Below are 12,930 nucleotides of genomic sequence, written 5' to 3' on the forward strand. Positions count from 1 at the left end.
CACTGCAGCCAGACCTAGCCAGCACAAGACACAAAGAAAGTCAAACCAGACTGGCAAAGGCAAGGGCTTCAAGCTTGGTTATTTAAAGAGGTTAAAATTACATAAGCAAAAGCAAGGGACTGGTGCTGTTACACATCACCAAGGAAAACCAAGGACGGATTTTGTAGGGTCAGGGGAGGCGAGGAGGAAATGAGGGAAGAAGAAAGGGAGTTTCCTACAAAGAGCAAGGACCAAACGGGTGATAGCCGAGGCCTGAAAAGATTCCCCACCATCACAAGGAGTGAGACACACCATCCCTTTTACAGGGATGGGAGGCCTGGACACTCCTGAGATGAGGGGTCATCATGGTCTCAGAGAGGCCCTGCTCATGTCTCAAGGTGCTGGAGAGCTGGGCACCAGGGAGCAGAATGCGGGGAGGGAAGGTGGAAGAGAACCACCAGGAACCTCAGAGAGGGCCATGAGCACTGGCAGAGGGGGTATCACCCCAGAGAGAGCTTATGGGAAAGGCTGTGCCCTTCATACCAGGCGGAAGATGGAACAACCAATGACGGGGAAACAGGTCTGATCTGGGCCAGTCACTGATGGAGCAGGTGAAGGAATCCACCCCTTTCCTGGGATAAAGCCACCACCTCCACCACAGGACCTAAGCTTTCTTTATTGGTTGAGGACTTAGGGTCAGAACACAGCTACCCTGGGACAGGCTCCAGGGAGACAATGGTCATAGTGGTTGGTGGGGGTTTGAAAAAAAAATCTCAGAATCAGATCTCAGCCAGCAGGGGAGAGAGAAGCCATATCTGCTAGAGATTTGAAGATCTCCCTCTCCCTCTCCCTCTCTCACACACACATTATGAACCTCCTAAGTAAAAATCTAATTCCAGTTTAAGTATAAGAGGTTTAGTCCAGAAAATCCTCCTCTCTGAGGCAGTGTGGGGAAGATCTTATCTGTCCTCCATTTCCTAATGAATCACCCTTTTTCCTTTTGGGGCCACAGAGGAGATGATGAGAATTCCCCCATGCATGACCAGGCAGGAGATCAAGGTACAGAATGAGGCCCACGCCTCTCTGCCCGGCTGACCCACCCCTCACAGGCTCCTTCGCCCAGACCTCTTCTTTACTTCTGACTGCGGCCACAGGTCATTCAGGGCACAGGCAGAGGACAGGGCCCACCTGGCACCACCTCCCGCCTGGAAGAAAGTGGAGGACATGTGGGAGGAGAGGCTGCCTGCTCTGTGCTCACTCCCAACGGGTCCTGGCCTCTGAGCCACGTGGCCATGTCTCCATCGCCTCCCTGCCAGGGCTCACCCCAACACACCCAGGGGATTCATCACAGGCAGGAGGGCGGTGAACCTCGGGATTAGGAGAGCGGCTGTCCTAACCCCCACGGCCCCAAAGAGTACCTGCCAAGGCCTTGATCCGGGACCTCTCAAAGAGCCTGGCTGAGCTGTTGTCATTATCCAGCTCATCATCCGGGCCATCCCAGCGGGCATTGATCCGGCTGTACGGTGGCTGGTTGCCCACGTTTTCAAACTCCGTGGCTGATGTCATGTCAGCAGGCTGTCCGCAGCTACGCCTGCCTCAGTCTTCATGGAAGAGTCCCTGGTGGGGAGACAGTAACACAGTCAGAGGGTTAGCACCCAGCCCCTCGGACTTAGTCTCAGGGGAAACTTATTTGGAGCAGCTGATAGGAGCAGATCCTTGTGGGAACAGCACATGGTGCCCTGTGCCCAGCCACAGCTGACCAGGGGTCACTGGGTCACCTGGTAGAAAATATTGCAGCAGAAGCAGCAGCAACAGTAACCGGGACAGTGCCAGCGGGGACAGAGGGTTGCAGGCAGCAAGGGTCAGGACGGCCAGCAGGTGGAGATGTCGGACACAGCAAGCCCGCTTCCTCCAAACCCGCTGCTACCGCCACAGAGGCAGGTGGCTCTCCTGGGAGCCAGAGGCTGGCAGGGACGAACTGGGCAGAGCAGCACTACCCTATGACCTGGGGACCCAACCTGGAGGGGAGGTGGGGACAGGGCAGGAGAAGGAGAAGCTGGGAGCTGGTGGAGTCTGACTCAAACGTGAATCAGTGGGGAGAGAGGCGAGCATGAGCTTTGAGATGCCACTGGTGCCACCAGCCCGGAAGCTGCGCTGGGGAACGTTAACTCCTCCCAGAGGCTCCCAAGAGCCCTCCGAGTTCTTGGCCTGCAGCCAACAGTCAGAGAGCTGGCTCCTGCTTTTGCCTTCTCTGAAGTGTGCCCAGGTGCTTGGACAAGCTCTCTGGTTGCATCTCAGGACAGACCATGGAACCAGATCAGCCTGTTGTCCCTTGAGGCCGTCAGCATGATGGTGGGGTGGGGTGGCGAGGGGATCCCACAGACAACGGAGCTGTGTGTGTTCATCCATGCTGTGCACACGGGCGGCAGGACCACTGGGTCCTCACTCGCCTGTCATGTATCACGTTTATGCTTTCATTCATGATTAATTCACATATGAGCCAAGTCCCTACGAGGTGGCAGGTGCTATGCCAGGCATAGCACTTTATGAGTGAGACAGAAGGGCCCTGTCCTCATGGAGCTTATATCCTGGCAGCAAGCAGGATGATTAAAGAAGCAAGTACAATAAGGTGTGATGTTGTGCCACATCTGGGAAAGAACAGGGTAGAGTGAGAGACACATGCTGGACGCTGGGTGTCAGGGGAAAGAGAATTTAAGCGGGTTCCTAGAGGAAGCTTGGAGGTATTCTATAAAGGGAAGATGGAAGGGAACGAGTCCAAAAAAAGGAATGAAGAGCAGGTGCAAAGTTCTGATGGTGAGAAAGGGTGTGGCAAAATTTGGCAATCTTATGATGTAGCTGGAGGATGAGGGCAAGGTCAGGGAGAGAAGGTCAGGGAGGGAGGCTAGAGCAGCCAGGCTGGGACCTGATGTCCTGGGCTGTTGAAGCAAGATGGGCTTCCCTTCAGTATTAACTGCCTAACCTGTACCTGTCCTTCAGCCATCCCCCCAGGGAGCTTAAGAGACGCCAAGATCAAGTCTGTAAAAGAGAACAGGGAGCCCAGAGCCTTCCTATCCAAGAGGACAAAAGGGGGCGGGGGTGGGGAGGCTGTGAGGCAGACAAATGACAAGTGTTGACAACTAGCGAGCTGTGAGGTAAGCCACTCCCTCCAGGAGCGTGCGCGCTCGCACACACACAGTCATCCAACACACACACTCAGCCACCCAAGCAGACGTGTGTCTGAGGAAGAAATGAAGCAAGCTAACCAGCCCAAGCATCACTGCAGCACCAGGGCCCTTGTTTTTCAGACAGAATCCCTTCAGGCTCTTTTTCCCTCATCTGACTAATCAATCCCACCACATCCCTTCCAGGTAAGACTGGAGCCAGAGTTATCCACCCTAATTGAACAAGGGAGGAAACCAGGGCCTGCTAGGATGAGGCCTCCCCAAGGTCATCTAGGGAATGATGGCTATTGGCTGGGAAGGGGCTGCTGTACCCCTTTCGAGCAGGCAGGTGGATTTTAAAGAAGCAGGTGAGGAAAGAACATGGCCCAGGGGGCCAGAGGGCACTCCTCAGCTTCCAGAGCTTGCCAAGATGTTTGCTACTGGGGGAGGGGAGGGTAAAGATGGGGGAGTCAGCCATCACCCCACCAGGTCCGCCCTGTGATTCCAGACCTGGGACCCAGAACACCCTGGCCCCTTCTGACAACCTGTCATTTTCCACAGTCAGGTGTGCTGCTTCCAGGGTTGAGATGTCCCACTCAGCCGGCCGGGCAGAGGTGGCTGGGAGGGACCCCTTAAGGGACATCACCAGCAGCTTGGAGCTGTGAGCGGGGCAGGACAAACAGGCTGATCATCTGAGTTGGGCTGAGCTGCCAGACGCACGCAGGGAGATGAGATCAGATCCTGCGTGCAGGAGGTAACCGGACCCTGGCTCTCCTTCTCATCTCAGGCTATTTTTAAGAGTAGCTGAGCTGAGCGAGGCCCAGGCCGGCTGTGGGGCCTGGGGAGTGAGATTACCTTTGCCGTGGCTCCGTAAATAAGTCTGCCCCAGAAAGATGAGCCTGAGCGGGCAGACCAACAGGCCAGGCGTTCAAGACAAGATTGATGGCCCTGGGTGCAGAGGAGCAGCCACTCGACAGCCATTCATCCTGCTTAAACCCGCCCTGCCTCCTGTGACCAGAGCTCAGGAGGAGGTAACAGCCAGGCAGCGGCTCTGCCAGAACGTGAAAAAACACATGTGCGTGTCTAAACACACAACTCAAGCTGTTTTTTCTTTTTTCTTTAGAAGGGTCAGGTCCCCAAAGACAAACACCAAGGAAAGAGACTCAGAAACTAAAGAAAGGCCCCCTTCCTCTGGCTCCTCAGCCTTGCCCACCCCAGCGGCCTGCCCAGATGGCCAAGGGGGTCGGGGTGGGCCGGTGTGCTCAGGGGCGAGGGGAGAATCGGGTGTGAGAGGCAGAAGAGGAGAAAATTAAAAAAAAGGAAAGCTACAGATGGTGATTCCAGGAAAACAAAGCAAAACTTGCCTAAAAACAAATTCAACCCAGGGTCACCCATAACCGCTACAATGTCCTTTGCAAGGCCTGGCAATAAAGAAACCACTATGACTGAAAAGAATAGCATATGCTGGGGACACATGGTGGGAACACCTAACCAAATGTGGGGCAATGAAAATGACGTTTAAATTGGTACTGGAGGGGAAGCTGGAGCTGAGGCAATTCCGTCATGTTTTTAAGGATATAAGTAATCTCTGCAGTCAGACTGGCCCTCCATGAGTATGTTAGTTACTCAGTTGTGTCCAACTCTTTGTGACCCCATGGACTGTGGCTCACCAGGCTCATCTGTCCATGGAATTCTCCAGACAAGAATACTGGAGTGGATAGCCATTCCCTTCTCCAGGGGATCTTCCTGACCCAGGGATTGAATGTGGGTCTCCCACATTCCAGGCAGATTTTTTACCATCTGAGCCCTAAGTATGGCAGACAGCAATTAAATGGCTAAAAACAGGCCCTAAACTGCACCTCACTTCCCTGCCAGCAAATCTAGGAAAAAAAGATATAAGAAGTAGTTCCATGTCCATCTACTCCCTAGTTTACTCTGAAGCCCCCTAGAAGTCCTTCTCATGACCCACCACCAGAGTGTAGGTGGGTCTTCTCTGGTCCGTGTTCAGGAGAATCCGTCTTCCCTGTCCATCTGCCAGCCTGACAAGCAGCTGAGCAAGTCTGTCCCTAAAACCGCAATTTGAGGCTCAGCCTCACCTAGTAGGCTTCTGTCACCCCATGACTCCAGGATACACTTTGAATGGGATGGGATGGGTCGCTAGAAAACTTGCCCACAGCTCTGTACTGAAAAGCTCATGCAATTACACAGCACACTCACTTGCATAACGAGTGCCTGCCTGGGAAATGGATTTCACAATATCACTGATGCAACCCACAGCTCCACCCTTTTCTGGTGTGCCTAGGGACCATCTGCTTTTGAGATCAGGTGTTAGGCCTCGGAATTTCAACCCCATGTACTATGTCCTGTTAATCCCTGGGGTGGGTAGGAACCCAGGAAGTGGCTGTCATGGTATCTGAGCAGAAGAGGATGGATACTTTTTTCTTCCTCTCTGCACCCCATCTCCTCTTCCCTGAACCACCACACAAACGTGAGCAGTAACAAAGCCCAGGAGTGAGAAATGGAAGAAATACAGGCTGATGCTGTGTTTCCTTAGCAGGGTCACAGGTACAGGCTATTGCAATAGCTTAAATACAGTCTTCTATAAGCAGAGATCTTAGATTCTCTCTATCTTTGTCTTTAGCTATAAGATTTGACCCCTTACTTGCTTCCTATTTTGTCCTGCCCCTTTATGCTACCTCTAGCCTGCTTTTAACATGTTCTGGTACCATGCCAACCCAGGTCAGAAGATTAAATCCTAAAGTTTCCCTGGAACCTTCCTGCCAATGCTTTTTACCAAAACAGAACATTCCTCTACTCCCTTTGATCGTAATCTCACTGCATATTCACAGACCCCTTAAAGAATAAATACATAAACACTAAAACAGCACGAGAACCAGTGAGACGCCCAGTGCAGAGTACTCGAAATCTATCTCCACCCCCACCCGCCTCCCCATCCCCCAGCTCCAGTCTGGCACCTCCATCTGTCTAGCAGACATCTCTACCTAGAAATTATGGCTCAGTCTCAGTATGGCTGAGGCTGAGCCCATGGCTCCCAGCACAGGAGAGCAGGGGAGTTTGGGGACCATGGGGTGACAGCGAGGCACAAGTGTGCCACCTGTGGATGACCATTCCTGCATCTGGACATCACCAGCAGTGCCTGGGCCAAGCCGCTGCCTCTCCTCAGAGCATGCTCTGCTTTCCCACATTCCACAGCTCCTATCCCAACCCAGCCTGGCTGCCAGTTCATCATTAGCAGGGTATGGTTTGGGGGTTCTTAAAGTCTCAAGCAAGATTCCTCTCCATGGTGGCCACCATCGAGGATCCCCACCCATTTGCAACATCTTGGCCACTCTGGTCCACTACTATTTGGTAAGGCTTTACCCAGACCCTTCTGCTCCAGTTTCTATCACCAGGCAGGGATTTCAGGCCCACATGTCACAACTTTCCCATCTTCATCATGGAAAAATCTCCTACTAAGAACTGGCTTTAGTCATGCTGCAGCTGCTTGGATGGGGAGGAGGGGTGGGATCCTGGCCCCAACAGTTCTTACAGGGATTTGATTGGGGAACAGGTGCTGTCCAGCTCTGATACAGGGATTGGCCCATCAACCCTCTATCTTAACACCACCTATCAGCACCTCACATCCAACACAGAGCCAAATGTCTACTGGGAATGATTAAAGGCAAGGGGAGAGGTGATCTTCTTAATATACATTAAAAAAAAAAAAAACTTTTAGTTGTGGCATGTGGGATCTAGTTCCACCACCAGGGATCGAACTAGGGCCCTCTGCATTGGGAATGCAGAGTCTTTACCACTGGGCCACCAGGGAAGTCCCTACATGGTTTTTAAAGATTATCTTCTATCCTGATTCTTGAGCTTAATATCTACATTTACAGAAAGATATTATAACCTCGTCCTACTTCTTATCTCTCCCAACTCACTTCTTTCAAGATAGCCACTGGCCTCCTCCCCACAAATAAGCAAATTCTAAAGTCATCAAATTGAAAACCTGAATGCCCAATTTCTGTTCTTCCATGAAGACTTTCCTAGTTACCTCTCTCTTCTCTGATGAAAACTGCACAGGGAGGTACTATGGTCTCAACATTTGAAGTAGTCAAGAATAGATTAAAATACCTAGAGACTGGGAGAAAATATTTGCAAATGATGCAACCAACAAGGTCTTAATTTTCAAAATATATAAAAAGCTCATACAATTCAACAATAAAAACAAACACCCAATCAAAAAATAGGCAAAAGACCTAAACAGACATTTCTCCAAAGAAGACATTCAGATGGCAAACAGGCACATGAAAAGATGCTCAACATTGCTGATTATTAGAGAAATGCAAATCAAAACTACAGTGAGGTACCACCTCACACCAGTCAGAATGGCCATCATCAAATAGCCTGCAAATTGTCAGTGTTAGAGAGGCTGTGGAGAAAAGGGAGGCCTCTTACATTGCTGTAGGGAATGTAAATTTTCATCCTGGAAAACAGTGAGGAGGTTTCTTAGAAAACCAAAAATAGAGTTTTTTTGGTTTATTGCTGGTTATATGATCCAGCAATCCCCCTCCTGGGCATATATCCTGATAAAACTATTCAAACAGACACAGGCACTCCTACGTTCACAGCAGCACTATTCACAACAGCTAAGACATGGAAACAACCTAAATGTCTATTGACAGATAAATGGATAAAGAAGATGTGGTATATATATACAATGGAATACTACTGAGCTACCAAAAAGAATGAAATAATGCCACTTGTATTAACAGCAACATGGATAAACCTAGAGATTATCATACTAGGTGAAGTAAGTCAGAAAGAGAAAGACAAATACAATATGGTATTGCTTATACATGGAATCTAAAATATGACATAAATGAACTTATCTACCAAAAAGACAGACTCAAAGACATGAAGAACAGATTGTGGTTTCTAAGGGAGAGGGGAGTGAGGGAGGGATGGACTCTGAGTCTGGGATTATCAACGGAAACTATTAAATATAAAATGGATAAACAACAAGGTCCTACTGTTTTAGCACAGGGAACTATATTCAATATCCTGTGACAAACTACAATGGAAAAGAATATGAAAAAGAATGTATACATATGTAAAACAGGATCACTTTGCTGTACAGCAGAAATTAACACATTGTAAATCAACTATACTTCAATAACATAAATTTTAAAAAGAATAGGTTGAAATAATTGCGAAGAGCTGACTCATTGGAAAAGACTCTGATGTTGGGAAAGATTGAGGCCAAGAGGAGAAGTGGGCAGGAGAGGATGAGATGGTTGGATGGCATCACTAACTCAATGGACATGAGTTTGAGCAAACTCAGGGAGATAGTGAAGGACAGGGAAGCCTGGCGTGTTGCAGTCCATGGGGTTGCAAAGAGTCGGACATGACTTAGTGACTGAACAACAACAACTATAGTTGAGATATTTCTCATAAAACAGTTGATTTGGAAAAGATGAGGAAAAATGAAACTATTAGATAACAGGTTGATGGAGAATTATACAAGATCAAGTTTGCAACACTTGAATTCAGCGATGAGTTTTAGTATCATTAAGAATAAGACAATAAGATACTGTGTCTCCAGATATGAGGCAATATGAAGAGTATCATGGCCTATGACATTCTTACCAAAAAAGTTGAATCTCAATCTGATCGAGTCTGTAGAACTAGTTTTCCATTTACAGGAAATATATGTTGAAGAGACAAGTTAAATGACAACATGAGGAAATAAAGAAACAGATCCAGGAGGTGGGTCATTTTGCAGACAACTGGCTCCACTTCTTCAACAAGTCAATGGCATTAAAACAAATAGAGTGAAAAACACCTCCCTCCACATCCCATCCCTCCTGGAAGGGGAAAACATGTAAACCCACGGTGGATTCATGTCAATGTATGGCAAAACAAATACAATATTGTAAAGTTAAAAAATAGAAAATAAACTAATTAAAAAAAAAAAACAAATAGAGTGAAAAACAGGCAGAGGGTAGGGACTACTGTAGGTCAACAGGGACTCAGGAGATGTAACAATGAATGGATCACATACTTTGGAACTTGAATCAATATCAAAACACTCCCAAACACGTTTTTAGACAAACAGGGGTATCTGAATTATGGGCTGAAGAGTGGATGATGACCAGGAATTATAGTCAATTATGTTAGGTGTGATCATGGCAGTAAGGTTATGTTACCATAGTCCTCGCCCAGCATGGTCTGGTTTCTTCCTGCTCCAAGCTCATTCCCCACCCCAGTCTCCCACCACCACTTACTGCATCCTGCAAATCTCCTTTCAATTCTTCTCAATTGTCACTCCCCCCAGCTCTGGCTCTTGTGCACACCATGTCCTCAGCTTGGGATACTTTCTGGAGCATTTTGCATGTCTGGCTCCTCCTCTTTCCTCAGGCCTCCCCTTAGGGAACATTCCCATGTGGAAGTCCTCCCCACGCATGCCATATAAGCTAAGTCCATTGTCATCCCCAGTCTGGGCACTTTGCTTGACCTCTTCACAGCCCTCGCCATAACTGTAATCACTCATGCATTTGTCAGTTTACCTTTGTTTTTGCCTCTCCCTACCTAGACTATAGGTTCCTTGCAGGCAGCAGCCAAGCCTGTCTCATCCATTATTGTATTGCAGTGCCTAGCACTGTGTTCGGCACATAGAGGTGCTCAGTGAATATTCTCCTCCTCCTCAAGACCTAAGCTCAAACTCTGGATCCTCTATCCCACCTTATTCCTGATCCATTCACTGAGCATTCACACAGCCCACTTACATGCATTGAGCACTTATTCAATATTGATTCATCATCACAGCCAGTCATTAAGCCTCTGTGAAGTGTCTTCTATCCGTTATATCTTTATGTTCTTAAAGCTTTCATTTCACTCCAGGCCCTAATCGTTATCCACCAGGACATGGGTAATGGTCTAAATTTGTCTGCACTCAACCTCTTCGATCCATCCTGCACCGCCTTCCTCACAATGACTCGCCTCTGTTCCATAGTTTTCAGCAACTCTCCGATGCACACTCTAACCCAGAGTTCTTTGCCATTCGGTGTTGAGCACATACGCTCTCTTATGCTAACTCTGCTCCAACCAAGAGGGTCCACACGTCCTGCACTCCCACCTTTGTGTCATGTGTTTCTACAACTTTATTTGTCAGCAACCCATATGCTGAAATTCAGGCATCTTTCCTCTCTCCCGGCAATTTAAAACAGATACTATTTTCACACATTTAGAAACATAATGTAGCATTTTCCTAGAAGCTTCCCCTTCTATTCAGCTCCATGGATCCCACACTGCTCCTATGACCATCAAGTGCAGGGGGCAGTCAGGTGGGCTCAGGGAAAGCTGCTGCTAATCTGTGTGCTGACTCCTCCTCCTCAGTTCCACTCCCTCCCCTAGTCTCATTTTTAATCCCTGGTGAGGCCAGATCTTCACCATCTTTTCTTCTAGCCATTCTTCCCAACCTGGGAGGAAGATGAGTCTTTAGTTTTTTCTTCCTTCCATCTTCATTTTAACACGTTCAAGTCTTTCTCATCTTAAATAAAACTCCTCCTTGTCATCCTTTCATTTCTCCCTTTCAAAGTCAAATTTCTTGACAAAGTTGCCAAGAATAAGAACAGGTGATTTACAGAAGAGGAAATCCAAGAGGCTAAGACCCTAAAAAGAGATACTCAAGTTCATTAGCTACCAAGAAATGCTGATTAAAATAAGGAGACACTAGAAGCAAACATTATCAAACTAGATAACACAAGATGGTGACGTGCAGAGCAGGCACCTTGTACACTGTTTGCTGGTGGGGATGTGGACTGGCCCAGCCATTCTGGAAGCCAATGTGTAGTTCTCAGTCAGGTTACATATCTACAACCCTGTTCAGGTTGTAGGTATGTATGTATCTACATACATATCTAATGTAGATCTATGTAGATATGTATGTTCAGGGCATACAGACTGAAGGAATTCTCACACAGGTCAAAAAAGAGGACATATGATGGGAAGTTCACTGCAGCATTGACTGTGGTGGTGGGGAGGTGAATTAAAACTGTGTGTCCATCACTTGGGGATGGACAGTAAAATGGGATGAATGTACACATGGATGACCTTAAAAATAGTGGATAAAACAAACTGAATGAGATTTATAGCACACCACTGACATAATTTCAAAGTGTTAGTAGCTCAGTCATGTCTGACTCTTTGCAACCCCATGGACTGTAGCCCACTAGTCCATGGAACTCTCCAGGTAAGAATACTGGAGTGGGTAGCCATTCCCTTCTGCAGGGGATCTTCCCGGCCCAAGGATCAAACCCAGGTCTCTTGTATTGCAGGTGGATTCTTTACCAGCTGAGCCACCAGGGAAGCCATTCAAACAAAAGGAAAACTCTTAAATGCATGCAAATGGTTGCCTCTAGATGGAGTTAGAGAAATGGAGATGAAAGGAAACCAACCAACCAATCAGGAGAGGTGCCCTGACTAAAAAAATGAGGACAATGAACTGAGAAGTATGATGAAGCCTCTGCTTCTAAAGTAAAAATAGATACAATGTATTTATCTATAACATATTCATGAGAACTTCCTCATCCCATACCTAACTCACTCCTTATTGCATTGAAAGCTGGCTTCCCCCATCAGTTCTTGAAGCTATTCATGGACACCTCCCTTCCTAGTTCCTTAAAACAGAAGATGCTTTTCAGGCCTTCATCTTGACTTCTCGGCAGGCTTAGGCTCTGTTCAGTTCAGTTCAGTTGCTCAGTCTTGTCTGACTCTTTGTGACCCCATGAACCACAGCACACCAGGCCTCCCTGTCCATCACCAACTCCCAGAGTTTACTCAAACTTATGTCCATTGAGTTGGCGATGCCATCCAACCATCTCATCCTCTGTCGTCCTCTTCTCCTCTCGCCCTCAATCTTTCCCAGCATTAGGGTCTGTTGGTGGTCCCCAAGTTTCCTGAAATCACCTCCTTTGTCTTCCAGGACTTGCTCCTCGTTCTCCCTTATCTCTCCGGACTTTCCTCCTTGGTTTGCTCTGTGGGCTACTTTTCCCCGACTGTCCCTTGGATGGTGATGTTCCCCAGAGCTCTATCCTGAGGTCCCTCCACTCTTCCTCTGTCTACACACTCTTCTTAGACTATCTCCGGCACCTCCATGACCTAAATGACCTCATGCAAATGACTTCCAAGTCTGTCTCCTCAATTCCCATCTATCACCTTCAACTGCCTTCTGAACATCCACCTGAAGGACCACAGGCCACTCAAACTCAACATTATCCATACTCAACATTATCCCCAGTTGAATCTATCACCATCCCAGTCCTTACAGCCATGGTTCTAGTCCACTGATATCCCAATGGCCCAAACTCAAACCTGGGGTGATAGGACCCACGATCTCATCAACTAAGGTCCTCAGTGTCTCTCAAATCTCCATTCTTCTCTGTCTCCACTGCTCCCCCTCACTTCTCACCACTGTTATCTGAAGTCTAGTGGTTTCCTGCTGAGTTCTTTGTACCCACGTTTGCTCTTTTGCCTACCTTCCCAACCCATCCTCTACCTTGTGGTCAGAAAGATCATCTTGGAATATAAATATGATGTCACTTCCATACTTTAGTAGTTCCTCTCTATCTCAGAAGGAAGTTTAAAACCCATATAAATCATAGTCAAAGCCCTTCGTGATTTATCCTCTACTTGAATACTATTCTATCCAACCCTCCCTACTTCCACAATCCTACTTTCCAGTCATAACAAACTCGATTCAGGTCCCCAGCTCTCTCTGGACACCTTG

General features: G+C 47.8%; 1 protein-coding gene across 3 annotated transcripts in view; it reads right to left on the minus strand.

Moving 5' to 3' along the window:
• Positions 1-12,930, minus strand: part of SPTB (spectrin beta, erythrocytic) — a 128,862-nt gene that overhangs the window by 69,788 nt on the left and 46,144 nt on the right. For all 3 annotated transcript variants that reach the window (XM_081509918.1, XM_081509921.1, XM_081509920.1), the window contains exon 2: positions 1,398-1,596. In XM_081509918.1, coding sequence (XP_081366044.1) covers positions 1,398-1,545 — 148 coding nt within the window. In that variant the 5' untranslated portion in view covers positions 1,546-1,596. The remainder of the gene's footprint in view (positions 1-1,397; positions 1,597-12,930) is intronic.

This window comes from Giraffa tippelskirchi, chromosome 7 (assembly GCF_054371585.1).
Source record: "Giraffa tippelskirchi isolate mGirTip1 chromosome 7, T2T-mGirTip1v1.2.pri, whole genome shotgun sequence".
NCBI classification, from domain to species: Eukaryota; Metazoa; Chordata; class Mammalia; order Artiodactyla; family Giraffidae; genus Giraffa; species Giraffa tippelskirchi.